The following is a 26,940-nucleotide window of genomic DNA, read 5'->3' as shown; positions in this document are numbered from 1 at the left end:
ATTTTACCAATTAAGTACAATCAGATAATGTAATACCCCTTTTATTAAAAACAAATCCAAATATAAAAAGTGAATGAAAGAATCCAGCAGATATTTATTAAGCAAGATGAAAAGTGAAATTACAAACACAGGTCAGCTTTTGAACGCAGCCAACACCCTGGTGGGGTGGAGGCGCCTGGTCCTTGTCGTAGACAGTGACCAGGAGATGCAGCTAGAAAAGAACTTTTTCTGCTTGATGAACCAGAGCCCCACTGGAGATGTCCCACTGGTGGCATCAGATAGCAAGCTAAGTGACATAAGGGCTACACAACACAAAGAGGAATCAACACCAATGCAGGACTTTGAGTAGTCAAGACAATTAGTACTTCAGGTCAAAAATACTGTTTACCGTCAATTAGGTATAAAATGGCCTTTTTCTGTCTTGTTTCACAATTTCATGGAGATTAAAGATAATCTAAAGAGATTAAGGCCTTAATCTTTAATCCAGGTGAGTAATTTTGCTCACAGTAAAAAGCATAAGGTTTAATTCCCAAAGGATTAAGCAAAAGGTAAGGCAGTGAAAACCTTGTTTGTTCTTTGGGTGACAAGAATAGTGGAACAGCTTCAGGAAGCTGAGAGGACTTTGTTTCCACTTTTACAAGCATTTGTTCATGCCAGTAAACATATGCAAAATCACTTAAATCTGAAAAAGGTCATTTGAAAAAGATACTGACAATTAAAATTTTACATCCATATGAATTTCAAATAGCTCTTACTGGGATCTAGCAGGGCCATATATGAAAACCATTCTCCACCCCAAGCCCGACTCCCATTTGTTCTATTTCGCTTGGTTTGGTTTCAGCTATGCAAGTCTTTCCAAGAAACAAATGTTAATTCTCTACAAGGTAGAAGAAGTTATTTTGTGGGATTCACATAGCTATTTTTGAAATTATTTTTTCAGTGTATCTCAAATTTGGAGGACTCCTGATTTTGAATACCCTTAACCATGAAGCATTGTGAAAAGACATGTCATTCATTTTTCACGGAACTCTTTCCTAAAGAATAAGAGGAAAGGCCCAGATTCACATGCATGTTCATAAATAAAGCTTTGTTTTCAAAACAACCAAAATTCACACCAGCATTATTTTCAGCTTAATACTTTGGCCCCAAACCAAGAATCCAGGTATTGTCTTTAATTTTTATCTGCAATGCATTTATTGGCAGGACAAAATATGCATGTAAATAACACTGGGAAGTACTATTTCCTATACAGGTGATAAAAAAAAAAAAACCTACACTACTAAAATTGCTTCAGTAAAAATATGCTTCATTGTGCCTGTGTAGAATTAGATTTGTTGAAAAAGTAGTTCTTTTTAGGGAGCAGAAGCAAAGTATGAACAACCCAGAAGAGGGGGGTAAGTCTCATTTAATTTTCCTTAATTGCAATTTAAATAATCAGTCTCCATAATTTCTGTTTCTAGAAAGATTTCTTTATCAGCTATCATGTAGGTAAAGAAATAATGTTTCATTTAAAAAAATGGAATGACAGGTTTCAGCTTAAGCGTGATATATTCTGGGTGGGTAATTACTTAAAGAAAGCAATGAGACTAAGACACATCAGACTCTTAAAATGTATACTTCTGAACATTAAAATCAATGGCAGGTAAATACTGAAAAATAATCACCTGTTCTCAGTTTTTTATCAATCCCTTTGTTTCTCTTTTCCCTGGAACATTCTATGAGCATAATGTTGCTTTGCTCAAAAGTGATCACATATTCGAGAGTCAGTGTGTGTTATGGTTTCAGTAGATTCACACTCAAATTTGTTTTATGCCAGGAATTTATCAAGCCATAAAGTTAGCAAACTTTTAATTCTGTGGAGAGATCTACACAAAACTTGTGTAAGAAATTAAATGTATCATTTTAAAATTATCTCATGATCAATGTAATACCTTTTAAGGTAACCCTTTGGAAAAATTTTACATGATCCCCAAAGGCACTAGGTCACATAAGAGGTGAATGGCTGAAAATAAACAAAGTCATTCTATTGGCAGAAAAGCACAAAAAAGGATAGTAAAAGGATAATGGTTAAGTTTTAAAGTCATTCTAAAAATGGCACTTTTCATATGTTGTAAAATGAAAGTGCTGTAAGGTTGAATTTGTATGTATTTTTTTAAAGCTGATCTTTAACCCCCTGAAAATAGGGGGTTATAACGGGAACACTAAATCATAATGGCAATAATAATGGATGTTGCTAAAATGCTTTGTGTGTGATTTTATTTTTTAGTATTTTTAACGTTGATAGACTTGCTTTATCTATATGTGTATCATTAGTGAGATTTGCTCTTCAATTCTTTACTAGAAAGTTACAGCTCATTTAAAATAGCTGGTAGATACAGAAAGCATAAATATACAGTAAGTTTCAACACTGATTGTACTAAATGCAACAATACAAAGCAAACAGAACACAAATGGTAACACAATAAAACTGTATTACATTTGTGCTTCAAATATTACAATACATTATATACAATAGTCCAAAATAAACATCTCATGCCAAGTGACACAAAAACGAATAGCAAGCAAAAAAATCCAGCAATATGTACATTACTGTTTTCTTTAATAATAAACATTCAACTCTGAACTGGGGCCATTTCACTACATACAGATGCAGTCCGCCTTTTATTCCAATAGAACCATCCTGCTTTCCTATATCTACGCTATTCAGTTGGTTCCTGTGTCAATTCTTATATACACGTGGAGCAAAAAAGATAAAAGAATGTAGTGCTTTTTGTATTCTTATTGGGGTGATAGATCAGCGAACCTGGGGTGCATAGCCTTCTTTCATTAAACCTTCCTCGTAGTCCGTCTGGCAAAGGATCATGTTATTCTTTAGGAAAAATTTATCTCCAACACAAAATCTGAAAATAGTAGAAAAACAATGTGTTAAGACCACTTCATTCAAATCTATAGATTTCAAGGTTTGTTTTATTGATAATCTCACATGCAGATTTCCTGAATTTAAAATCTGTGTTGAAAAGGTTGCTTTATTGCCAAAGTAAACCATTTACTCTATTGAATGAAATATTGCACACAAAATTTGAAACCCCACCTTTCATAGGAACATCAAGGAAAACACCTAGGGCAGTAAAGATGATTTTAAAATCACATTGGAAAGAAAACATAACTGATCTATATTTATACTCATTAAAATAAAAGAATATTTCACAGCAGTGATTATGGAGGACGTTGGCACTGACCATTTACTCACTGAATCAAATGACTAAAAAGAGGCCATATCACATCCTCCCACTTAAAGTTTCCTTTCTCTCTTGATATTAAAATGTGTTTAAACTCTAGTAAATTGGGAAGGGATTGTTCTGAATTAGTCATTTTAGCATCAAACACTGAAGCTGGGCCATCTTGCTCTGAAATAGTAAACATCATTTCTTAGAGCATTTCCAGCTAAACCAGAGAGAGTAAGCTGAATGAACTTGTTAATATTGATGTGATAAATAAGTTTCCAGTAGATAATTATGCATTTTATTCTACAAAACATTGTTTAATGTGCAAGATGTAATGTTTTTAATAAGTGCTCTTTTTGTATAATTTCCTAGTGGTGACACTTTGGACACAATTAAGGTCAGAAATAAACGCTTGTGCCTTTTCCAGTACATTTAACAATAAACTAACTCTGGGTAGATCTGTATATATTTTTAATTGTAACAATTTAACCTTCAAACAGCAATGTCCGGTAGACTTGACCCAGTAAAACTACTTGTAATTATACAAGTTGACCTCACTGACCTTTGATAGTGGTCTCTCTTTATCAGATAGTCAATTTTGAATGATGTTCAAGCAGAAATCTTAGTGGATAGATTAAATTGTATAGTGAAAGCCACCCTTTAGTGCTTTGTGAAGTTGAAGGTTTAAATGAGTAGCAGTTGAACTGATTTACATTTGCAAAGATTGGAATGCTAGACAAACAGTCAACCTATTTATTTTCCAACTGGGTAGATTTGGAAATTTATCCTTATTCCAGCTAAGTAGATAGAGGGGAAAATAGTGTAATAAAAAAAGTAGATTGAAAAGAATTAGCTTTCCTCTTAAAGGAAAATTGGTCTGTTTATTTGTGGAATTTATTTTTTTTTCCCCAGGATTACTGCCTGCTGATGATGTTGATTGAAAGTACAGAGTATGCACTGATCTTGAACTCCAGGAGTTGTTTGTGGTCAAGGCGATTTCATAAAATGAACACCCAGGTTCGAACTTTAAGTATATCTTCTTTTTTTTTTTTTGAAACTTCAAACTATAAATCTCACTGCAACCCTGATTATTAAGACAAGTTGAAGAAAATACTTCTTTTGTTAGACAAGCCCAAATAGCCAAATTATATACCTTTATGTAACATGGTATAAAATGTGTAAAATATATTTGATTATTCTTTTAAAATGATCAATTTATATTACTGTTGAGATTAATTTGAATAAGCTTGTAGTAAAATGTTATCCCAAAATATGTTTATAATATATACAGTGTATTTCACACTTTGAGTCAGTTTTCTGAGAGTGAAATGAAAATGCTGGATTATGGGGATGTTACATTCAGAAGCATATGATAACAGAGAGGTATGTATTTACATAATATCAAATCTGACCTTAAGATGTTGAAGATAAACTTACGGTTTTCTTTTGCAAGTTTGTGGTGAAGAGCAGAAATGAAATGTTATCAAGTTTTCCTGCTTTGGAATGTATATAATTAAAAGAATACCATGAGTATCATATATACCCAATCACATTTATTCCTTATATCCAACCAAGAAAACAGATAGTATCATTGCTTTACAGATGAAACAGTTAGCAGGATCCAGAATTTTAGAAACTTGCCATGCTTCATAACTAGAGTGTATATTGTAGAGTAAGGAACCCAGGTCCTGTCGGACACAAGGCCCTGGCTTTTTACCTATAAACAAAAAGCATTAGCTACCCTGTTTTACAGGTTTTTTGTGTTCCTGTAACTCATTGCATAACTTCAGAAGTCAGCATACCATTCCATGAGATGTTGATAGTATGAATGATATCCATTTAAAATATTTCTGTCTGAAATGTTTTGTTGCTAATATGTTGTCCCCTGGATAAATTCCACTTCATTTTATACTTAAAATTCAGGATGATACAGAACATGGATGGATGAGGTAAGCCACACGTATACATAAGCTACAAACAGCCATGAAAAGTATGGTAAAGAGCACATGGGACTGGTATATAATTAGGACTGATAGCCTCCTTTAACATGGACCATAGATAAATAGGAAGAATTTAGAGAAACACTGATGCAGGTCTTAAATGCTTTACAAAACAATCTACATGATTTTGTAAGAAAGCTGAATTTTCAACATTATGTAACTAGCTCTTTCCTAGTTTTAGTTAGCATATTATACAGATCAGCTTAAAATTCCTGAAAATGAAATAAATAATCTTCCTTATAATTGCTAATGATATAGTCAGTTCAGTTAAGATTTTAGTCATGAAAAGTTAAAGAATAGATTCTTCCTCAAATTGTTAAGCCATCTAATCTTGATGTTTTTGAATTAATAATAGTATTCACTTCCAGATATTTTGGAGTGATTCTACTTGAATCTGTAAGTTCTTCAGACTTGAAAAGTACAGAAAATAAGTATAGTTAATAAATCATCCCTATAAAATATGAGGCTTAGTGTAGTTTTAAGCAGGTTATCAAAAAGTCTCTGCTAAAAAGCCTCCATTTGTAACATCCTTCCTAAGAAATGAAAATGTTAACTTAGTCATCTTATTTCCCTAAGGTTACTGACTGTCAGAGTTAATTTCCATCTTCACCACACTTTTTTTTTTTTTAATATTCATGCAGAACTGGGGTACAGGCCAGAAATGCGGAGGGTGGGAGGAGGCACCAGAGACAGAGTGGGGAACAGAACAGGCAGACTGTAGAAGTACACTGCTGAGGGGAGCAGCAGGCGGGTCAGGAGAGGTCTGCCGCACCACGTGGTCACCTGCAGGGAGGTGGGGGGCAGATGGGATCGAACTCATGCAGAAGTGGCTTAAGCTTCTTAGTGTTGTGCTTTAACCCCCTGTGCCACCAGCGAGGGCTTTCACCACACTTTTAAAAGTGGTGGGATCCAATCTCTATTCCAGTTTCTCTCCTTTTCTATTCAGCCTCTTTTACTGAAAGAGAAGAATCAGGACCCATCACTATAAGCTTTGGAAGGAACTTACTGTCTTTTCCCACAGATAGCCCAAGGTCATTACAACACTTCATTCCCAGCAATCTTCTCTGCTCCACTCTACTCACACCCTGAATCCTGCTATCAACTACTCAAAGTCTACTCCACTAATCTATTCACCTTTATAGCCTCCTACCCTGAGAATAAAATTACCCCTTGTTAGTAGGACAGGGCCCAAAGACTAGCTCTGGATCCAGAAGTAACACCTGACTGCCTGACTTCAGAGATGGAGTCTGCCATTTTTTAAGTGTGCAATCTTAGGCATGTTACTTACATGTTTTACTTTTCACTCTCATCTGTAAAAGAAGGCTAATTGTTGTACTTCCTATGGGATATTCAGAGGATTAAATGAGTTAATACATATAAAACTAAAGAAAGTGTGTGGCAATGATCAGCATTTATAAGAATTTGCCATAGTGAGTTGTTAATAATGGTAATGATTCATCTTTGCTTCAGCTGTTCCCTAATCAGGTTTTTTTTTTTTTTCTTTCTACTTATATTCTAAATATTCCTTAGTGTCCATTCCCTCTATTAGTATTCTCTGATAGCCTCAACGCATTCTGATCGTTTCCAAAGCACTTATTTATGGGTGTATCATTTACTTTGGCATTTTAAATTTTCTCATGAATGTGTAACAGATTTCCCAGTCTGGACAGCAGTGCTGAGGTCAATGATCATGAATTATATTTCTTTTGAACCCTTTGCAATATCGTCATAAATTATACTGCTGCTTGAGGTGGGTGGTCAATAAATATTGGTTAAGATACATTTATTCCAGAAATGAATAGCTTTAAATAACAAAGAAGAATGATTTAAATACATTTTTACTTTCATTTATTGACTTCCTAACTTCATAATTTCATTCTTTACTCCTCCATATCTCTACCAAATTCTACCTTCTACACTGAGCTACTTTTCGTACTTGGGCATATTAAATTCTTTCATACTTCCATGCTGCTCCATCTGTTGGAAAACCTTTACCTCACTGCTGGCTGGCTTCCTCATCTTCCTCCCCGTCCCAGCAAACACACTTTTACATTCCATTTTTTTCTAGAGAGTTCTTTTTTTAAAACCAATATATTAACCCTTTGAGCTTCCCCAAGACTTCAAGAAGGAGGGACTTCTATCTCTTCTTTTCCATTACACTCTTCTATGAATCTCTGATGTCTTATCTTTTATATAGCTCTGCAGACTACAGACAGAGAAAGTAGACACTATTCACCTGTTTCCACAGAGCCTAGGCTAGTGTTTTTATCTTTAATAAAAGATGAGATGTATACAGTTCTACATATTTGAGATAATATTTCATTATAAATAAGCATTGTTAAATAAAACCATCACTTAATTTTAAATAATTTCTAAGGAATTTCAGCTTATTCACCTTTAAGAAATTAACCTATTACACAGATTTTTCAGTTCTTAAGGAGATATGAGTTATCATGCAACACACTCAGAATAATTTTTTCTGATTTTCCTTTTAAAATAGAGAAAACCAAGATTTTTTTCAAATTCAGCATTCACCATTTTAGTTATATTCTCCTAAAACAGGCAAAGTATATAACAGGGAACAATCACTCCTGAGAGGTTATCAGCAATACCATTTTAAAAACATTCAGAAGTGCCTTGGCCATTAAATTTTGATTTAAATTAAGATGAAATAACTGCTAAGTGAAATTCTAAGCATTTATTATGCCACAAATTCAGATATCTGGGAAGTCTGCATAAAAGAAAGTACTTAGAAGTGCCCTAATTCTATTAAGTTCCTCCTGAAAAGGTACAATGCTATGCCAGTCATTTGGCTACTGAAAGAACAGTGACAGATGGCTGTATTGGGCAGGATTTCCCATGCAAACAGGAAAAGTAGAGTCTCCTATATTGAAAACCTTCTGTATTTTTAGAGTAGCAAAATTTGTCTACTTTGCTTGACTGATGAAGATTAGCTGACTTCTTGCATTAAAGAAGTTTGTCTTGTAGGGACTGAAGTGACAAGACAATAACTAAGTGCTAATTGTGCATAACCAGCAGTAAAGATATGCAGTCCCATTATGGCATGTAATAAATGAAGCGAACACAGAAATATATTAGGTACTTTAATAATGATACTAGAATAGTATTTTGCAGCAATAAGAATGTGAACAGTTTTAGAGTCAAAATTTAGGAGTGTTTGTCTTACTTGACTGAGTTCCACTGAGGAGATAGACTTAATTGTGAATGCAACTTTTTATTTCAGTGCTGAAATAAAATTGATATATGATTTGTAAATAGCATTAACAACCTACAATTACTTTGCATCATAATAGAATTTAGGCTGAGTTTACCACTTGAATGATGTTTTAATTTTCTATAGAGAACATGGATAAAATAGGTAAGCCTGCCCTAATAGAAGAATGGATAAAGGGCATAAACAGGTAAGTTCCTAAGAGAAGAAATACCAAAGGGCCACTCGTAATCAAATAAATACTAATTAAAATTTTAATACCATTTTTCTTTCCTGAAGGTGACAAGATTTTCTTATTAAGTAATAACCCCCCAGTGTTAGAGCAACTGTGAGGGACTGTCTAGATTTTATATTTACTGTGAGAGAAAAACTGGTATAACTTTTCTGGAGAACATTTTGGCAATGTGTAAGTCTACTTTGTTACCTGCTTTGTGCTGTGAATTTAAACTGACACAGATTTGAACTTAAAGGATTATATTTTTAATATGACAGTATAAAAACTTGAAGAAACATGATGTGTACATCTAGTGGTAGATAACTAATTTACTAGATGAAGCTCTATAAACCTGATCATGACACAACTTAAGTAGCACAAATAATTAAAGGCAGGTACACTCACTAGCAGTTCAAATATCAAGTATTAGATTCTGTCGTGTCACTTTCTGTAGAGCTGCTTGAATATGGGTAAAACAGAAAGTATATGCTATCTATTTGTCATATGTGCACAGACAAATGTATGGCTAGATATACACTAAAGTCATTTCCTTTGGAATGATATATGGAGCATTTATCCCCTTTTTCTACCATGAATATGTAACTTTTTATACATCGAAAATTTGTACTCCATAAAGGTAACTTTACTATTAGTGGATCAATGTGAAAAGTACACAGAAGTATTTTAAATTTACTACTGGTACACCTTTCAAATACAGTATGTCCTCACCCACGTGTGTGGCTCTATACCCTTATAACAAACAACATGTACATTTGCCAATTTATGTTTGACACAATGCACCCTGCACTACATTACCTACTTTGACTCCATACCTTTGCTGGGAACACTGAAAATGCTGTATGATGACTTCTTGTAGTTTTTCCTGGATAAGTTTTACATGGCAGTATACAGTAGGCCACATTCTCAACACACGCAGGAGGTTACTACTGAACTATCTTTGTAAAAACCAAGCTAATGAAATACTATTTGGTATAATTTTATAAATATCAAGGTAAAATAACTTCATTTCAAAGAACCTCTTGTGTTCTTGGTACTTAATATAATTTCATTTAAAATTTTCTAGTCTCCATTTTCTGAGTTTGGAAATCAAATTCAGAGATAAAGTAACAATCAAGATTGCATAGCTAATATATGCAATCGAATGTGATTCTCATGGTTAACATCATATTCTTTCTACCCTTTATAGAGCCTCCTAAGAAGATGCTGCACTGACAATCAAAACAGAAAATTACAGTAACTAAGAAACTGACACAGCTGATATTTACTGGTCGGATGCCATATCCAGGTGTTCACCATATTCTTGTGAGTTTTTCATTAAGATTATCAAGAGTACTAATTTCTGAAATGTATTAATGATGAGTATTTAGAATTCTAATCTCTTCTGCATTTGTCACATAAAATAAGTGCCACTAGTACATATTTCCCATTGGAAATCAACCTTCTACCTTAAAGTAAGGAAAAAATAGGATGAAGTCATAATACTCTGAGATGACAGTTACCTGACAGTGACTAGCCAACTCCCTTATTTAACAATTGAGAAAAACTAAGGATAGAGAACTGATGAGTTGAGGAACAAGCACGCTGCTTATCAGAGTCCAGACCAGCACTTGGCTTCTGGATTCTCTGCAAAGTTGCCTCTCCAGTGCTGAGAACTGCCCCATTATTACCTACAGTAGGCTTCATCCCTAAGCACCTTTGAGGTAACTTTAAAAAGTCCATATAAGATAGGGTTAAAATGCAAGCTAAGAAATCAAGGCCCTAGGCAGTGGTAAATATGAAAATTGCAGTGAATGCCCATTCTCTGCCACAAATTTACCTCAGTGTCTGTTTACTGACAGAACTAGAGCCCACCTTAAACCTACTTTTTAAAAGGCAGAAGAATGGATAATAAACAGGCTAGGAAGCATGTTCATTTCCCACTTCCTCCTTAGGAGGGTACACTTCTGGGTAGACATGTAGTCCTAAGACCTCTCTCCTCCTCTGTGGTTTGTTTCTGGCAGTGAATGAATGTTGGCAGGAAACAAAATTCTGAGATTAATTGCTGTAAGTAAAGTGTGTATAATTCCCACCTATTAACTAAATAGTCAGCTAAGAGGGGTTTGCAGTTTTTTAGACGCCAGGATGGACTTGCTTACCTCTGATTACAAAGCTGACATGCAAAGCAGTCCAGGTGGTAGACGTTGTCCTTGGCACGCATCACCATCTCAAAGGCAGGAATGAGCTTACTACAGGCAGCGCAGTTTCCCGTGACACCAAAGAGCCTAAAACAATAAAAAATTTTTAAACTTGTACAGAGAGCCTGGAATAGGTGACTAGAGAAGATGTGGTGGCAGCCTGTAAAGCTCTTGATACACAAAGCCTGAGGATGCACACAGGTGAGTTGGGCCTCGTGAACTCGTACGTATTCTTCTGTGATACATACTCAGCTGACCTTTCTTGATGAAAATCACATCGTGTTTGAGCAGGAAAGACAAATACATTAGGAAGCTTACAGAACTGTACACAAACAGAAGTCACAGGGCGAATTCATAGCAAATGTTAGAATATGCGGTAAACACAAAAGCAATGTAACTCTGCTGTTAATGCCACTTACTAAACATTTCAGTTGGAAAAGAAACCCATCTGCATGACTCAGTGTTTTTTGACACCTTGTTACTAAAAGGTTTGCCATTATTATTAAGAGAACTCTTAGGAATAAGCTGTTTAAATAGTCAGAAAACATTAGCCGTGACGTACCTATGGCCCCGTACCATAGTTACAGCTATGGTGGCTTTCCAGGTAGCACATTAAAGGAAATAAGTCTGTAAGGTACACAGAACTAGACCGGGAGTTGAAACAGAACACATTTTAAGAACCGCAGGAACTATGGTTTTTGACAGTGTCCTATCTTCTGTACATTTCTGAAAAGTTATTATAGTGACCTAAGAAAAGAACAAAATAAGTTGTGTAGTTTTAATGGGAAGAAATACTTTATCCATTTGCACTGGTAATATTTAAATCAAGTTTTTAAATAGTGGTTAATGGTGATGAAAAGTTAATATAAATACTATTCTGTGCATGATAGTTAAGGCACTTGAACTAGGAAGCAAACTAGATGAAAAACACATCTGCCAGTTTTCTTTTTTCTACAGCATCAGGCTGACAGGAGGAAATATAATGACTCTCAAGGGAAAAACCAAATTAAAAGCAGTTCTAAACTAATGAATTCAAAGGTGCTATGGAGAAAACTCAGTTATAAAAATGTACTTAAAAAATCTTGCCCTTTCATTTTATTGAATTTAAGGATTATATACAAATGTGTAGAAGTTTCTCTCCTTATTGCTTTCTATGTACTCCAAAGATAGGTCTTTGCTCAAGGCATGCATATTCATTTTCAAATGTGTAATTACTTCCTCTTACCAGGCTGATGACAACTGTGGCCAGGGGTTCAGGGGTGGCTTTTGTGTGACAGGCTAATGTGTCATTGTGTTCATACTTATGTTTTTGTCAGATTGTTTCTGGGAGAACATAAGCACCTTGAGGGGAAGAACTGTCAGTGCTTTTCAGACAGTTTGCCAGCGTAATCCCGGCACCAGATTAAAACATTAGTCAGCTTTATAGTTAAGACTAAATTCAAAGTTGCTGGGTACTTACTTTCCTGAAAGAATTTTAAAGCCATTTCCCCATGTTTATTTGAAGGACATTAACTCTGATAACCTCTGTGTTCTCGGTTTCATGATTTTTCTTTAAATATCGTTGAAAATGTAGCCTCTGCATATCCTACTAATATTCTTTTAAAAATGCAACCATCACAAACTAAAGTTTTCTTCCAATTCTTTTGTCAGCAGCTCTCACCTTTCATTCGAATATTTTATGTTTACTTCCAGTTACTCCCTGGCTCTGTTCAGGAGTCACAGCACTTCTGTATGTCATTTGTTTCTTCTGCTCTTTCGTTATTATTTTTGAGAAATAGGGAAATCCTAAAAGTTCTTTATTCCATGAATATAGATTCACTTGTGCAAATCAAATGTAGTTCATATGAGAGAAAGCAGTTTTAAGAACTACTCAGTTTGCTCATACCAATAAACATACACACACAATGCCATTTTGAAATTCTGGACAGAGTTTCCCCCAATTTCAATTGCTCTCGCTAGCTGAGCATTTATCAGCTACCTGATTAGAATTTGTTTCCACACAAACCATTGATCATCAGCCTATTACTAGGCAAATGACAGTTAATTACCCACTACATTAACCACTGGGACCTGAGACCTGCTTCTGCTGCCATCAGTCAACATGATAAATGTGGCAAGTTCAGTAATGCATGGCCAGCCCTGAGCTGCCTGCTATACTGTGAACAACCCTCAATCTCACTTCCAGGCTCAGGAAAATCTATGGCAATCTGCATAATTACAAGCTCTGGGTTAATAACAGACAAATGATTTGTTGCATCTAAACAAAGTCCTTGGAATGGTCCGGGTCTCCGGTGGCCGCCCGTACAGCCTGCTGCTGCTGGTGTACTCTCCATGGCGGTGTGTGAGAACTGGTTTCTGACGCGATAGTCCTCCAATTTGTTGCCCTCCAATTTATGGATTCTGCATATGTGATTTTTAATCATTAAAGGACTCTTGAAGCAATATTATCTTAATTATTCTCTGCTGTAACCAGGGAATTAGGCTTCAGATAAAATTTTCTTCTTCCACGCACTTACCCTGCCTCGCTGGAGGCTCCATCAGTTTCCATCTACACCTGGACTCTGAAATCCTAATGATGAATTATTGCCCCTTTTCCTAAGAGGGCGAACCTTACAAGGGAACATTTTACTGAACTGTCAGCTCACAGACTGAGTGCGGAGATGCGGAAATCTGATCTAATTTACTGCAAAACGATGCATTTGTTAGACTTTTCCCTGAGTTTTATCCAAGGATCAAGAGATCATTCTACAACCACATTTGTGTTCTCTTTTTTCACAGTGGGACAAGCCCAAGATTTTCTGGGAAAGGAAGCAAAACAGAATTTTTAAAAACACCTATTTTTTGATTTGCAAACCATTTGGATTCTCAGGTAAAAAGAACTTTCATTAAGTTTAAGTTGCACTAAGTCCTCTTCTGTGTTTTTTCGCAGACTTATCCTAAAAAATACTCAAGGAGGGGTCAGTTGGCTAATTCATTCAGATGATTCGTAATGCTGGGCATTCTTGCAGCCCCTCCTCGCCCCTTCTCCCTCTCAGCCTTATAAGGTGGTTAATGCTGATCTACTATTTTTTACTTAAACTGGAGCCTCTCTAATCTCTTTACAGCTTACACAGTCTCATCCTTGAATTGAGTGTAGGCCTAAGCACACTTTAGTAAGTAGTCCAGTGAGACAAACAATGCCTCTTAAAAAAGTAAGTCATTTTGAAATTTTCATTAAATTAATGGTCAGAAAAAAAATGGGCCATTGATTCATTTTCATCTTAAAATGTCTTATAGATTATTAAAGCATGGCAAGGGTTAATTTGCCAATTTATAGGCTAGACTGTTCCCTACTATTTATGCTTACAATGGACTTTAAGCAATATGACCTTTATCTTGTTCCTGACATGCTATCCAAAGTAGACTTGCAATATAAAAGGTGACAACTATCATCTACACGGTATCAGTGTGTATTACCATTTGTAGGAATCCCAGAGGATGTTTCTGTCCCTTTTCCATTGCATTTTCACTTTCACTACCTGTATTGACAATCTAAACACAAAGATAAAAATCAAAAAATAACTTTTTTGTGGGTAAGAACCCAGCCCTTCTGTATGTGCTTTATAACACCTTCAGCACTGTAATGAGCATACATAGGAAAATATCTAATAATTTTTGTATGTGGGTGGCATAGCAAGAACTAAAACAGTGTACATGTATATATTTTTAAAGGTACCCAGAAAAATGTTGCATTTTGACTAAATGTTCAACAGCTTTTGCAGCATAGTCATAAATCAGGTGAATTTACATATGGTTAATATATATCCATTACTAAAGTTCCTGGGGGTGGGGGTAGAGAAAAACTTGAGACACTTAATCATTTAACATAGCAATAATGAATATGGTTTACTACGGGCATCGGGAGGGAAATGAGTGTTCATTGTATTAGTGTCTTTTATTTCACAGCACCAGATGTTCCTATAGATTTTTTACCAGGTCAGTGGCTCAAGTCACTAAATCAAATTCCCCAAGCCAATGGAAAGCATAGTGTTGGACTCAAATTAATTTATTATTTGGACAAAAATGCATAAATAAATATCACTGCAATAAACTTTCATTCTAAACAAAGACCAAGTATTCTTTGTTGGGATTCAGGCAATTCTCATTTAGTGATTGAGCACACATGAATTTAATAGTAAATGTCTAAATATTGAGGCTAAGACTGTAGTTATCACCCTACATATAGATAGATTTAAAAAAACACCTCTCTCTGCAGAACAAAGAAAGGAAAGTTTGGTTTTCTGAGGATAGGAAGGTGTAAACACATGTGAAGAGCTTTAACTTTTGACTGCTGGATGAGCAATGGCTTCTTTGTCTATTACAAATATACTTCTCATCTCCTTTTCTATTTCATTTTTCAAATTAAAGAATTTAATGATAGAAAAGGAAAACACTTTTAAACATTCTTTTGTTTTAGACATATAAGCTCACCCACTTTAAGGCTGGAGAGAGTAAACCTATTGTTCTCTCTCCTGTTGGGTCTTAGCCTGTGCTCCAGTGTCATGGAGATACAGATACTGTGGGAGTTAAAAAAAAAAAAAAAAAAGGGCAACAGACAATTTGAAAATATACACAGGAAAATATTGAAAAATGTTTAACATTAGTTTGAACTATGCTTCTAGTTGTACAGTGGGCTTATTTAGCACATATTTATGCATATAGATGACTCTTTTTTTCTAAAAAAACTAAAAGATTTCTAAAACCTATTTCACAGAAACGAAATATATCTTTTATAAAATGAATCCTAAAGATTATTTCTTTCAAAATTAAGTACTTTCATTCTATGACCTTAACTCTAATTTTGCTTATTACGTTTTAGCCTTTGTATGCCAAATAAGTCATGATGAAATAGTCACATGAACATATATACATGGGTAGTATACTATACATTCTCAATATACATATATTCTTTCTACATATATGTAATTTCTTGTAAATATGATAAAAGGTGATATAAATCATTAATACGTCATCTGAATCTTACATAAGATCTCTTTAAATCTTTAGCATAGAAAAAGGCAGAAGGTGTGTGCGCACACACACACACGCTTTAGTTAGGCAGATATCACATCAAAAGGAAACAGTGAAAAAATTAAGTAAAACAAGTGACCAATGACAAAAACTATCAAAGCTCCACGCTATACACTTAGTTGTGTATATATTAAAATATACAACTAGTGACTTAAAATCCCAGAGGTAGCTCAGTGATAATGTGACAGAAACTTCGGGTTCAATGAGTCCTTTTTAATGAAAGTGGAGCCTCCTACATGTGAGGTGCTCACTAAGTGATATGAGCTGACCTCCGCGGGGGGTTGCTGTGAAGGACCTGGTGGGAGACCTGGCAGCACGGCAGCAGCAGAGACATGCTGTGAGGGAGAGGACAGTGAGTCCTTCTCCCCTGATCCTGCATTGCAGGGTCAGGGAGATATGTTATTGGAAGCTGGACTTATGGACAGAAGGCACTGCAGAAGGAGAAGGGGTGAGAGTGGAAAGCGCAGCTTAAACAAGGATTAGTGAGAAGCAGAGGCTCGGGACAGTCAAGATCAGGATTCATTTAATGTTTAAAGAATGGCATGTAAGAGTAGTATGTGAGCTGAGGTTAGGTAAGTAGAAAGACAAGCTCAGACAGCCTGGGTTGTGGCTGCCTGCCTGGATGACTGAGACTCCCTGCTCAGGCGCTCTTTTCAGATTACCTGTGGAATGTATCCCATCCCTGAGTTTTCCTTTGGAGCAGACAGGACAGCCTTAAGATGGTGAGGCTGGCTTCTCTAGCCAACTCCGCGGCTCATTGTTACCTGGTGCCAGCTATCGGTTGGAGTTCTGAAAATCAGCTCATGATCTTCTAACTCACCTAAACAACTACAGCAACAAGGTGGGAATAGCAGAATTTTAAGGACAGGTAATGGGAGACAATTTAACTTTTGGCTTTTTGGAATCCTTGACACACGTACTTAAGCACTACACTGGGAACACAGAAAAATAAAATAAAATAAAATAAAAATGCTGAAGGTAAAAGAAGTGATTTTGGTGAATTTATTGCTGTCTGTCTCTATGGGGATTGCATTTTAGGCAAAGGAAACAACAAGGAAACATTGTGGGAAAACATGATTCTCCACTACAGCTCGACTTATAGGAATCTGTCATTCTAGAAGAAGAAAGTCTAGGTAAGGAGCAACTGGTTAGATGTCTCTGCCCCAAACAATGTATTCCAATGTGGGAACTGTGATTCAAAACCTGATATTTTTGACTTGAGTCCATATGTACAGACATTTAAGTTCCACCATAGAGCTGTTTTCTCCCCTACTGTGACTCTGAAGTCAAGCTCTGCTCTTATACTGTCTGCAGCTGTGCTGACCAACAGGATACCCCCAGCCACATGCTATGACCACTTAAGATGTGATTAGTCTGCATCAGGACACACGCCAAGCGTGACACATCAACCATATTTTAGGCTTAGCAAAGAATAACCTTAGTTAAATAAGCTTTTTAATTAATTTAACTTTTCTAGTGCTAATTATTATTTTAAAACATGTGGCTAATATCCTATTTTTAGCAAAAAATGCTGGTGTAAGGCTAAGAGCGTGGACTTTCCTCATGGATTTATAAAGCTTGAAACAGTCAAACAGCAAATGCATATCTAAAATTTTCTCATTGGAAATTCCTTCCAGAAATCTCTTCTCCAGTAGTCTATGCTGATAGGGAAAAAAAAAGGTAAAGGCCAGAGACAGTCTGCATGTTGAGAACTTAGAAATATGTACGCTAATAGTGTGCATCATGATAGTATACCCATAATCTGAAATAAATGGGTATCCCACTAATTTTGCAGTTTTAGGCATGCTCACTATTAACTCCTTTCTAAATTCACTGTTTTCTGTTCCATAAAGGCAGCACAAAAACCAGGTGGTGATGCTCAGGCTAAAATCTTTGCTCTACCATGTAAAGCAGGAAATTCCCTCTCTGCATACAGAATGACAGTGCTGTTGTCTGTCAGCGCTAGCCCGACAATTTAGCCCTGCTTATCCAAATCGTGTCCTCTTCCCTAGACTTACCTATTTTACTCAAAAGGGTAGTTCTGGGTAAAGGTGTCTGTGTCGCTGATATAACAAGGTAGCAGTTAATTGACATAATCAGCATCTCTCTATCCATCTGACAAAGTTACAAACAGCGCTTAACGTGTATTATACTTTCACTGTCAGCAAATAACTATCAATTTCTCCTAATACTCATTTCCAAAGCCATACAAACAGGTGTTACTGTTATTTATGCTCAGCACAGCATCCTACAGGGTGAAGTGATTCAAAGAAAAATAAAAGTATTTTTCCATTAACAATGAATGGCAGTAGTACTTCTGGACATAAATGCCATTTGTATCAACATTTTATAGAATAATAAAATCGTAGACCTGCAAATAATCTTAGGTAGCTAAAATTAAAGGAGTGGGTCACAGTTGCTTCTTAGTGTTGTGATATTTAAAAAACTAAAATATTTTCTGAATTTTTAGATATCCTTATGGAAAGATCTGCAATAAGAGGTAGAAAACAAGATGCAGTAGAATAAAAGATAACATGTGAACTAAAATTAGGACTATATGGATATTTGATCTAATTACTATAGCATCCCTGCTCTGATTTTAAGTTCATAATGAAGGGGGAGGACAAGTCAGTTACAATTATATGTGCATAAAAGTCTGTGACTATTATACAGATATTGTGGGCAATTTAGTTACTATATATCTCTCCCTTGATATAACTAAAGAAGCTGGTGGTAAAGCAAAATAAATTACACTGGTTTCAGCCATAGCACAATAAATGCTAATTGGAATATGCTATGTAAAATTTTATAATAAGAACACTTAACAATATGTTCCATCTTGAGTTAAAAAAAAAAGCTTTGTCTACTTGAAATTGTATAGATTTCACAATAGAGATTTTGAAGTAATATTCCTAAAAACCAACATTGAAGCCTATTGATATCATTACAGATTTTTTTAGAAGTCCATAATTACCTTTTAATTTTCTTTTTCACAAGTGTCTTTACATACGCTATATAAAAAATGAACAGGAAATTTTGCAATTGAAGCAGTATCATACTTGAAAATATTTTTTAACCATCTAACAACTAATGAAGTACTGAAAGATTTCAAAAGGAAATAGCGAATAAAACATTTACAGGAAGATATCAAATGTCATTTCATAAACAGTTACTTGAGAACTAATCACAGGAAAGATCATTTCCTTGATCTTTTTTAAATAAGCCACTCCATATTTTCAGGTGTCATTTTCACCCTATTTTAAGTGCCACCCACTCATTCATTCAGGCACTAGCAAAGACTCCCAGAAGTTCCTCTGGAAAATACGGAAGCCTTGAGACATCATGATCAGAGCAACACTTCTCTGTTGTGATGCTCAGTGTGTATTTTATATCACAACATTATAATTTACTGACAGGCCCCTCCCTGGTGGCGCAGGGGATTAAAGTGCAGCACTGCAAGCTAGCAGCAGCCACTTCAGTGCAAGTTCAATCCCCGGCCCATAGTGACCCACATGACGCGGCAGACCGCTCCTGACCCGCCCGCTGCTCCCCTCAGCAGTGTATTTTGTCAATCTGCCTGTTCTGCTCCCCTACTCTGTCTCTGGTGAGTCTTCTCGCTGCCCCTGCACCTCTGGCCTGTACCCCAGTTCTGTGTGCATAAATAAATATTTTTAAAATACATAATTTTTACTGACAGTACTTTCTCGATTACTTCTAAAAAGTAAATCATCTACCTAGAATAAGTAAGGTATCCATTATTGTAGCTAATAGGAAAATATTCTAGGACTATAATTCACTATTACTCATTTACTTCAATGAATACATGTGTTGAAAGGTAACAGTAAATGACCTGCATAAGGACCTGTTATCTAGAAGTTTCAGACTTTATTTAAACCTTTTACCTTTTTTTAGAGAAACAACCTAATGGCAATTATTTTCTTTTACCATTAACAGGTTTTGAGACATTGTGTAAGTTTTAAGTTAACTTTACCAAAAAGAAAATGTAGTCACATAATTTATCCTTATCAAAATCAACGATATCTCAATTTCTTTCATCAGAGTATATCCTATCTCCAAGTTCCACTAACACAGTCATCACAGATTCTAGGCTGCATCATATTTATTCTTTTTAAAAACTACTACCTGTGAAGCAAATTGAATATCTGACATAGTGTAGCTCTTTAGGATTTTAATGAACAGTTGTTCAATTCTTGTAAGCAGGTACTCTCAAAACTATCATTTTAAAAAGCCACATACTGATGATTGCAGTACAGGGTGGTCTCATGTTACAGATGGCCCAGGGCCATCCTTTCTCTAAGCCTGTGGCTCAAGCTGGTTATTAGCTGTGTTCTTTTTTACCCCAAGTGTCCTGGGTTGGATAAAATTTAATGACAACTCTAATAGACAAAGATCAATTAAAATTCAGAGGTTTCAAACTTTCTGTCCTTTAATTCCTCTTTTTGACCCAAAAAGGTAGATTGAACTAAATACCCTTTAAGGATTTTTATAGATTTTTAAAATTCTGTGATTCTTTATTCTAGTTGAAGTATAATTGGGTGATGCAGGTGAAAGCTAATTTGAAGAATTTTACTTTACTTGTCAGATTGAATTTGCAACATGCTCTTGAAACCCATGTAAAAGGGAAGGTAGACAATATTCACTGAACACAGCTTAGTATTTCTCATATATATTATGTATGTATTCAAATTCAAATTTTAATTTGTGAATTTTTTAAAATTAAATTTAAAATTAAATTGCCTTAAAGAATTCTCATGATAAAACCATGAAAAGAATGACTTTAGAATTGGATAAATTCCTTTTTAGTATAAGAAATCAAGAGAAGGAAAAGACTCAAAAAGAGTTTATGGAAGGAAACTTGCTTACTAATTTGTCTAGCCTGTTACTTTCCATTACAAATTAGCGCAATACATAAGAGTATTACAGAGGAAAAATATTAAAAGTTTAATTTTTATTTGTATCAATCTGGCATAAAAATAATTATAACCAAACCTGTAGATTGCATATTTTTGTATGTGCACATACAAAAATATGCAGACTCACACCTGATGTTTTCTGCAGTTTTTGAAGCATCTTATTTTTGTAAAATGCTATTTCCACAACATTGACTTTAAGTGAAGACTTCATTTTAGAATGTGTATGAATTTTCTTTCTGGAAAGATAGAGCTATAGAGGTTTTTTCCTTTGTTGTGTCACCTTTAGGACTTATTATTTGAAGTACTTCTTAGAAAGTGCTATGCCACAGTGTCCAGAATTTTAACTACTCCTTAAACACTTCTAAAACTGAATGTCAAATCCTTCATAAATAGAGTATGTTTTGGGGTTTGTAGCATCAGTATGTATCCAGCTTGGAATTTCTACACTACATTGGGTCCAGTTATCTCTAGAACCTTGCACATATTATTAACCGTATAAAGCTCTGCTAAGTGTCAAAAATAAATATTTTGTAAAAAAAAAATTTAGGCAATCATTTTGGGAAAAATTTGTTCACAGAATTTATGCTAAAATATTTACTATGAATTCTATTTTTCGGTGGTGGTAGCAAGTACATATGAAAACATCAAAATAGAAAATTACAACTAATAAATCTAAAATGATTGAACGTAGAGATAATTTCTCAGTAACTAGTATATTCTGAAAATACTCTTCCATTACATATTTTCCTATCCAGGTACATTTTATGAAGGAAAAACTTTAGGCATAAACTCACTTGAAATGTTAATTGTTTTTCTAAGTCATTTAGTGAAATCATAGGTAAGGAAAAACCATATTCACTAAGTGTAGCTCAGTGACTGTTCTTAATTGTCTGTCCATAAACTCATGGTAACATAATTCAAATAAATATTACCTTGGGCAGACATAAAATACCCAATAAAAACAAACAATGTAAAATTATTAGTGAATGAAGTTGGATAGAGTAGAAAGATTTTTAACTCAGATATATTGAATACAGAAAACAAGGTATTGGAATTGTTTGACAGCTGGTGTTTATTAGGAACCAGGCACCTTGAAAAGGCAACTTAAAAGAGATTTGAACGCGCGTGTGTGCGTTCGTGTGCCTGTGTGTCCACAGTATAAATAAAGTACTAACCTACTAGTTATCTTTCTCCACTCTCAGCCTGTCAAAAAAGCCCGTCAGCTGCAAAGGCGATAAGAGGGACAGTTTAAAGAAGATACTGGTGCCTTAAGCTTCTTAATGTGCCAAGAATCAATCCCATGAAAGCAAACAACTTGAAAAAGGGTTATATGTATTTAGGAAAGCTCTCCGCTCCCTTCCCGCTCTGCTCGAGCTGGAGCTAGTGTTCAAGTTTTCTCACCCTAATGACCCCTGAAGCAGCCCTGAGGGATTGCAAAACAAGGCCGTTACACAAGGCAGCTTGCTAATTGAGAAGTTGATCGGGGGTAGAGAAATCCTGCTTTACCACGTTAAGTGTCGAAATCAAGCATGACTGGATTGACGTGGCCAAATCACCGTCTGGAGGCCACTCCACGCCAGGAGCAGCAGGGCATTTCACACCTGATAGGGCCTCACTCTATCTACATCAAGTCACATTAGGAAAGGAATGTATTACGAGTTGGAGCCCTCGCCCAGGAGCATTACTCTACCACCTAATTGCTACTTCTCAGCTTCCCGGAGGAACAAACAGGTCCCACGTGGTGGGCCGCAGCTCACCTGCGGAAACCAGCCTGCCTGCAGCCGGTCGCCCGCTTTCTCCCTCACAGAAACCATCACACCACCAGTTAGTGAGAGGAAGACTACGGGTTCCGCAGCCTGCACTGCCGTAGCGCACTCACATCGATTTAAATTACAGAGCGCTTGGACCATTTTATAAAAGCCCGGCACTTGAAAGCTTGTTTTCTTTTCTCTTTTATGAAGTGGCAGATGTGCGCATAGGACCAATGCAAAGGCCTGAAAATGGACAGCGATGTAGACGCTGCCGGGTGTGTGAGGAGAAGAGAGACCTTTTTGCTTTTGAACTTTGAGTCCCCAGTCATGGATTTGCTACTCTCCACCTAAAATCTCCTGTGACAGATGGCATAATATATATTCCCAACAGCCCAGTCTGGCAGGCTGATATTACTTGGTATTTTTTCCGGCACACTTTTTCTGACAGGTTTAAAGCACTTAACCAGCAATGTGTTCTAGGTAGGGGAGAAACACCTGAATTCCCGTATTTCTAGTGCTTTTTAAATTTTAAATCTTGGTGGTTCTATTGAGACAATGGAATTAATCCCTAACTGCTCTCCATTGACTACAGGACACAGAGGGAAATAGCTTGTTTTAGACAACAAAGATTATTTTTTTGACCACTGGCAAAAATATGTGCACTTGCAATCGAAAAATTTATCTTTATCATACCTATGGGCAGTCACCCTATAGGTGGGAAACTGAGGCACAGATATGACAATGACTCACCTCAGCTTTTATAGTCAGTCAACAACAGCTCATGTGTGTTTTCTGACTGCCAGATTGGGCCTCATTCCATAATGGGCTTCTTCACTCGCCCTTAATCCAAGTCTGACAGATAAGAGTGTGTGATTAGCCAGTAACAGAAAAGGCAACAAAAACACACAAGAGAAAAGATATTTTCTTACCTACCAAAAGATGATGGGGCAATCCATAGCACTCTGGAACCTAGCACCAACTTCCAAGTTCTAATCTAAATGTAATGTTAGGAGGCCAGTCATACTTTCATAGGTTCAGTGTTTCTCTCTCAAAGCTCAAAATTAATAAATAAACCCACAGAATAAAACCTCATTAGAACCGAGGCTTTCTTATTTTAGAAAACATAAGCATAAGATCAATTCCTAGACACTAAAGGTAATACTGCCTACAAAGCATTCTTAACAGAAAAAGCAACTAAAAGACTATGTTCTCTGATAATTGTATTTCAGCAAATTACACAAATCAGTCAAAAGATTTTCCTGTGCTTACACTTTATAGAAACCTCTCAAATCAATAACAGTATGAAACGTGGTCGGTTATGTAAGGTGTAGGGCACGAGGGCTAATGTTTACGCAGTCCTGCCTGTCTCTGACACTAAGCATTTCACATGGATTAGCTCATGAATCCTCTCAAGAACCCAATCAGGCAGGGGGCAGTTTATCCCCCCATCTTATGGATGAGGGAAATGAGACACTCAGAATTAGGTAACATGCCCAGGGTGAGTGACACAGATGGCTAATGGGGGGCTGAGCCCTCCACTCTCACCTCCACAGCACAGACAGTTTGACATATAGCTCTGACAGTTTGGTATATAGCTCTAAGGGTCCCTCCCAATTCCTGACCTCTCAGGATGTTCTTATATTTAAGCGAGAATCTCCCCTGGTCTTTCCACTCACTGGGTCTTACAGAACAAACCTAGTTCTCCCTCCATATAAAGTCCCCTTTTTTCCCCCTGTGGACTACAGACTCTTTCCCTCATAGTCAGTGTCAAGGTGAATGGGTGGGATGTCTCCACTTCATCCATGACTTCCTCTCTTCAGCTCTCCAAAGACATTCTTGCCAATTCTCTCAAATGCAGTGTGCACCTATGGGTCTCTTGAATTGCTCAGTGACCACCTTCTAGAGCACACCACTGCTCCATTGGACTCAGACCCTGACTGCCTCACTAAAAGTCTTTTTTTTTTTTTAAATACTTATTTATGCATACAGAACTGGGTTACAGGCCAGAGGTACAGGGTGGTGAGAGGATTCACCAGAGATAGAGTGAGGAGTAGAACAGGCAGAGTGAGTAAAACACACTGTTGAGGGGAGCAGCAGGTAGATCAGGAGGGTCTGCTGTACCATATGGGTCACCCCCTGTGGCTGAGGATCAAACTCATGCAGAGGCAGGTGCAGATAGCTTCACAGTGCTGTGCTTTAATCCGTGTGCCACCAGGAAGGCCCCCGCTAAAAGTCTTTTCTATCAGTCAACCCTGCCTCATTCTACACTTGCTACACAGATCTAATTGGTTGCTTCTGCCTATAACCTGCTATAGTTCACTAATGCATGCAGAATAAACATATGCAGACATGAACGGGTTGAACTATTTGGGCCCAGTCTGCCTTTCTGTCTTCTGTTCCGCAACTGAACTTCACCCCCAAGATGCTCTCTCCTTCCTGGACTCACTTTCAGCTACTTTCATGCCTGATCTGCTATTATTGCTGACTGTTGAGTCCTTACTAAATCTACTCTTTCTAGCAATCTACTACTTATTTTTCATATTCAGCTCAAATGTCACTGGATCTATGAAATCCTTCTAATTTCCCTGAGGAAAAATGAGTAACATTCTGCTTTGGATATTTAAGTATTTGGTTCCAGATAGTAAAGAGTAAGCTAGATAATAAGCTCCCTGCTAGGATGTTCTCTCTCTTGTGCAATGCTGACCACACATACCTATACAGTAACCCACATGCCCTGGAGTTACTGAATTACAGAGAAGGAAGATGATGGAAATTAGCACTGCTCCTTATCAGCTAAATAGAAAACACACAGGAATTTTACTTATACACATGGGTTACTACTGTCTCTCTTTTTTAAACCCCGTTTTGAACTAGGGTATGATGGATATAACCCCTATAGGCAGATGCCAAAAATTAATGTATTAAAACCAGTTGCACAGAGATCACTAGGCCACCACCCTTATGTCCTCTCCTGAACTGTATTTCTAGAAATCACCTAACAGGGGTAAAACCACATTGAGTAAAACTATACCAGGACCTTTTGGGCAACTTTTTCACCTACTTATTGTGACTCAGCATAAATTAAATTTGCCTTTGACCTCATTCTAGATGGTTTAGGTGGCAACACATCTGAAATGTTAACTAGCAGTTGCAAAAAGCTTGTAATTGTTCTCTCTACCCATTACCTCTGGTTGTATTTCATCATCATCCTTTCACCTACTCTACAAAGTAATGAAAAGCACAGTTTAGTCTCTGACTCAAGCAAGCAGCTGGATGGTACACCAACAGGTTCAGGCTAAATGTGTGTGGAAGCATCTTGGGATCCTGCTCCTGTACCTCTGTCCAGGTGCTGGGCCATCTCTTATAAGCTGTAATCCTTCCAGGAAGCCAAGTTATTAAAAAATCACATGTTCCTAACCATCTGATAATTATTCTTTGTTAATTTGTGTATCTGTCTTGTTACTTTATGTTATGGTTGAGGCCTTCCTAAATATTTCATTCTACCCCACTTCTTCTTCCTGCTCCCTAGTATCCTGACACCTTCTGCCTTTTAGGGTTCCAGCTAAATGTTGGGTAAAATAAAACAAACAAGACACTTTCCTACAATCTAGTCTGCATACATCTGGAAGATTTTTCCTTAAAGCATTAATTTCTTCATTTCACTAATCTGTTCAGAGTCTAACAATGATTCCATATTTTCTGAAAAAGAATAGTCTGCCCAGGATAGTCAATTCTACTGGCCCATAGTTCCCACTTTCTTCTAAAAGAGCCATCTAAACAGTGTTGCCAGATGTAGCATACTAAAAAATTACCCATTACTTATCAAATAAAAACTTAATTGGGGATCGTGTATTTTGCCTGGCAACTCTCTACTTACTCAACTAGCCCATTTGCTTCATTGTTCTTTTACAATGAATGGATTCCAGTGCCAGGTAGGCAGCTACTTCCATCTGGAATGTTATTCTCTCCTCATCCTTATGCCAATTGCGTCTCCTCCCTGAAGTCTTCCTAGGCAACGGACACTGCTTTTCTTTGAACTCTAATAGTTTCATTAAATTTAGAAAATATTAAGTAACTACCTAAAGTGATAGTGCTGCACTTTTCTTAAATTCGTCAATATTGAATATCTGGAAGATTCTGAGAATTTTTTCTCCTAAAGGTCAGGATAATGACTCAAATTTGACAATTACTATTTTTACTTAGTTGGAACAATATAAATTCAAAATAACTTCCCATTCTTCAGTGTTAAGTGAGTTGGGGGGAGGGGATAGGAAAAAGGGGGGGGGGGTAAGGAGGGAAGGAGAAAGCACTGCTCACTTT

General features: G+C 36.4%; 1 protein-coding gene across 2 annotated transcripts in view; it reads right to left on the bottom strand.

The window, feature by feature from the left end:
• Window positions 1-1,976: 1,976 nt before the first annotated feature.
• Window positions 1,977-26,940, bottom strand: part of LMO3 (LIM domain only 3 (rhombotin-like 2)) — a 50,381-nt gene continuing 25,417 nt past the window's right edge. The window contains exons 3-4 of one of the 2 annotated variants that reach the window (XM_004693239.1): window positions 10,827-10,952; window positions 1,977-2,900 (exon numbers count right to left, since the gene is read on the bottom strand). In XM_004693239.1, coding sequence (XP_004693296.1) covers window positions 2,795-2,900; window positions 10,827-10,952 — 232 coding nt within the window. In that variant the 3' untranslated portion in view covers window positions 1,977-2,794. The remainder of the gene's footprint in view (window positions 2,901-10,826; window positions 10,953-26,940) is intronic. The other variant, XM_012732813.1, reaches the window with a different exon arrangement.

This window comes from Condylura cristata, unplaced genomic scaffold (assembly GCF_000260355.1).
Source record: "Condylura cristata isolate star-nosed mole 26May11 unplaced genomic scaffold, ConCri1.0 scaffold00036, whole genome shotgun sequence".
NCBI classification, from domain to species: Eukaryota; Metazoa; Chordata; class Mammalia; order Eulipotyphla; family Talpidae; genus Condylura; species Condylura cristata.
Note: the sequence above shows the minus strand (reverse complement) of the source record. Positions and strands in the feature narration are given on the sequence as shown.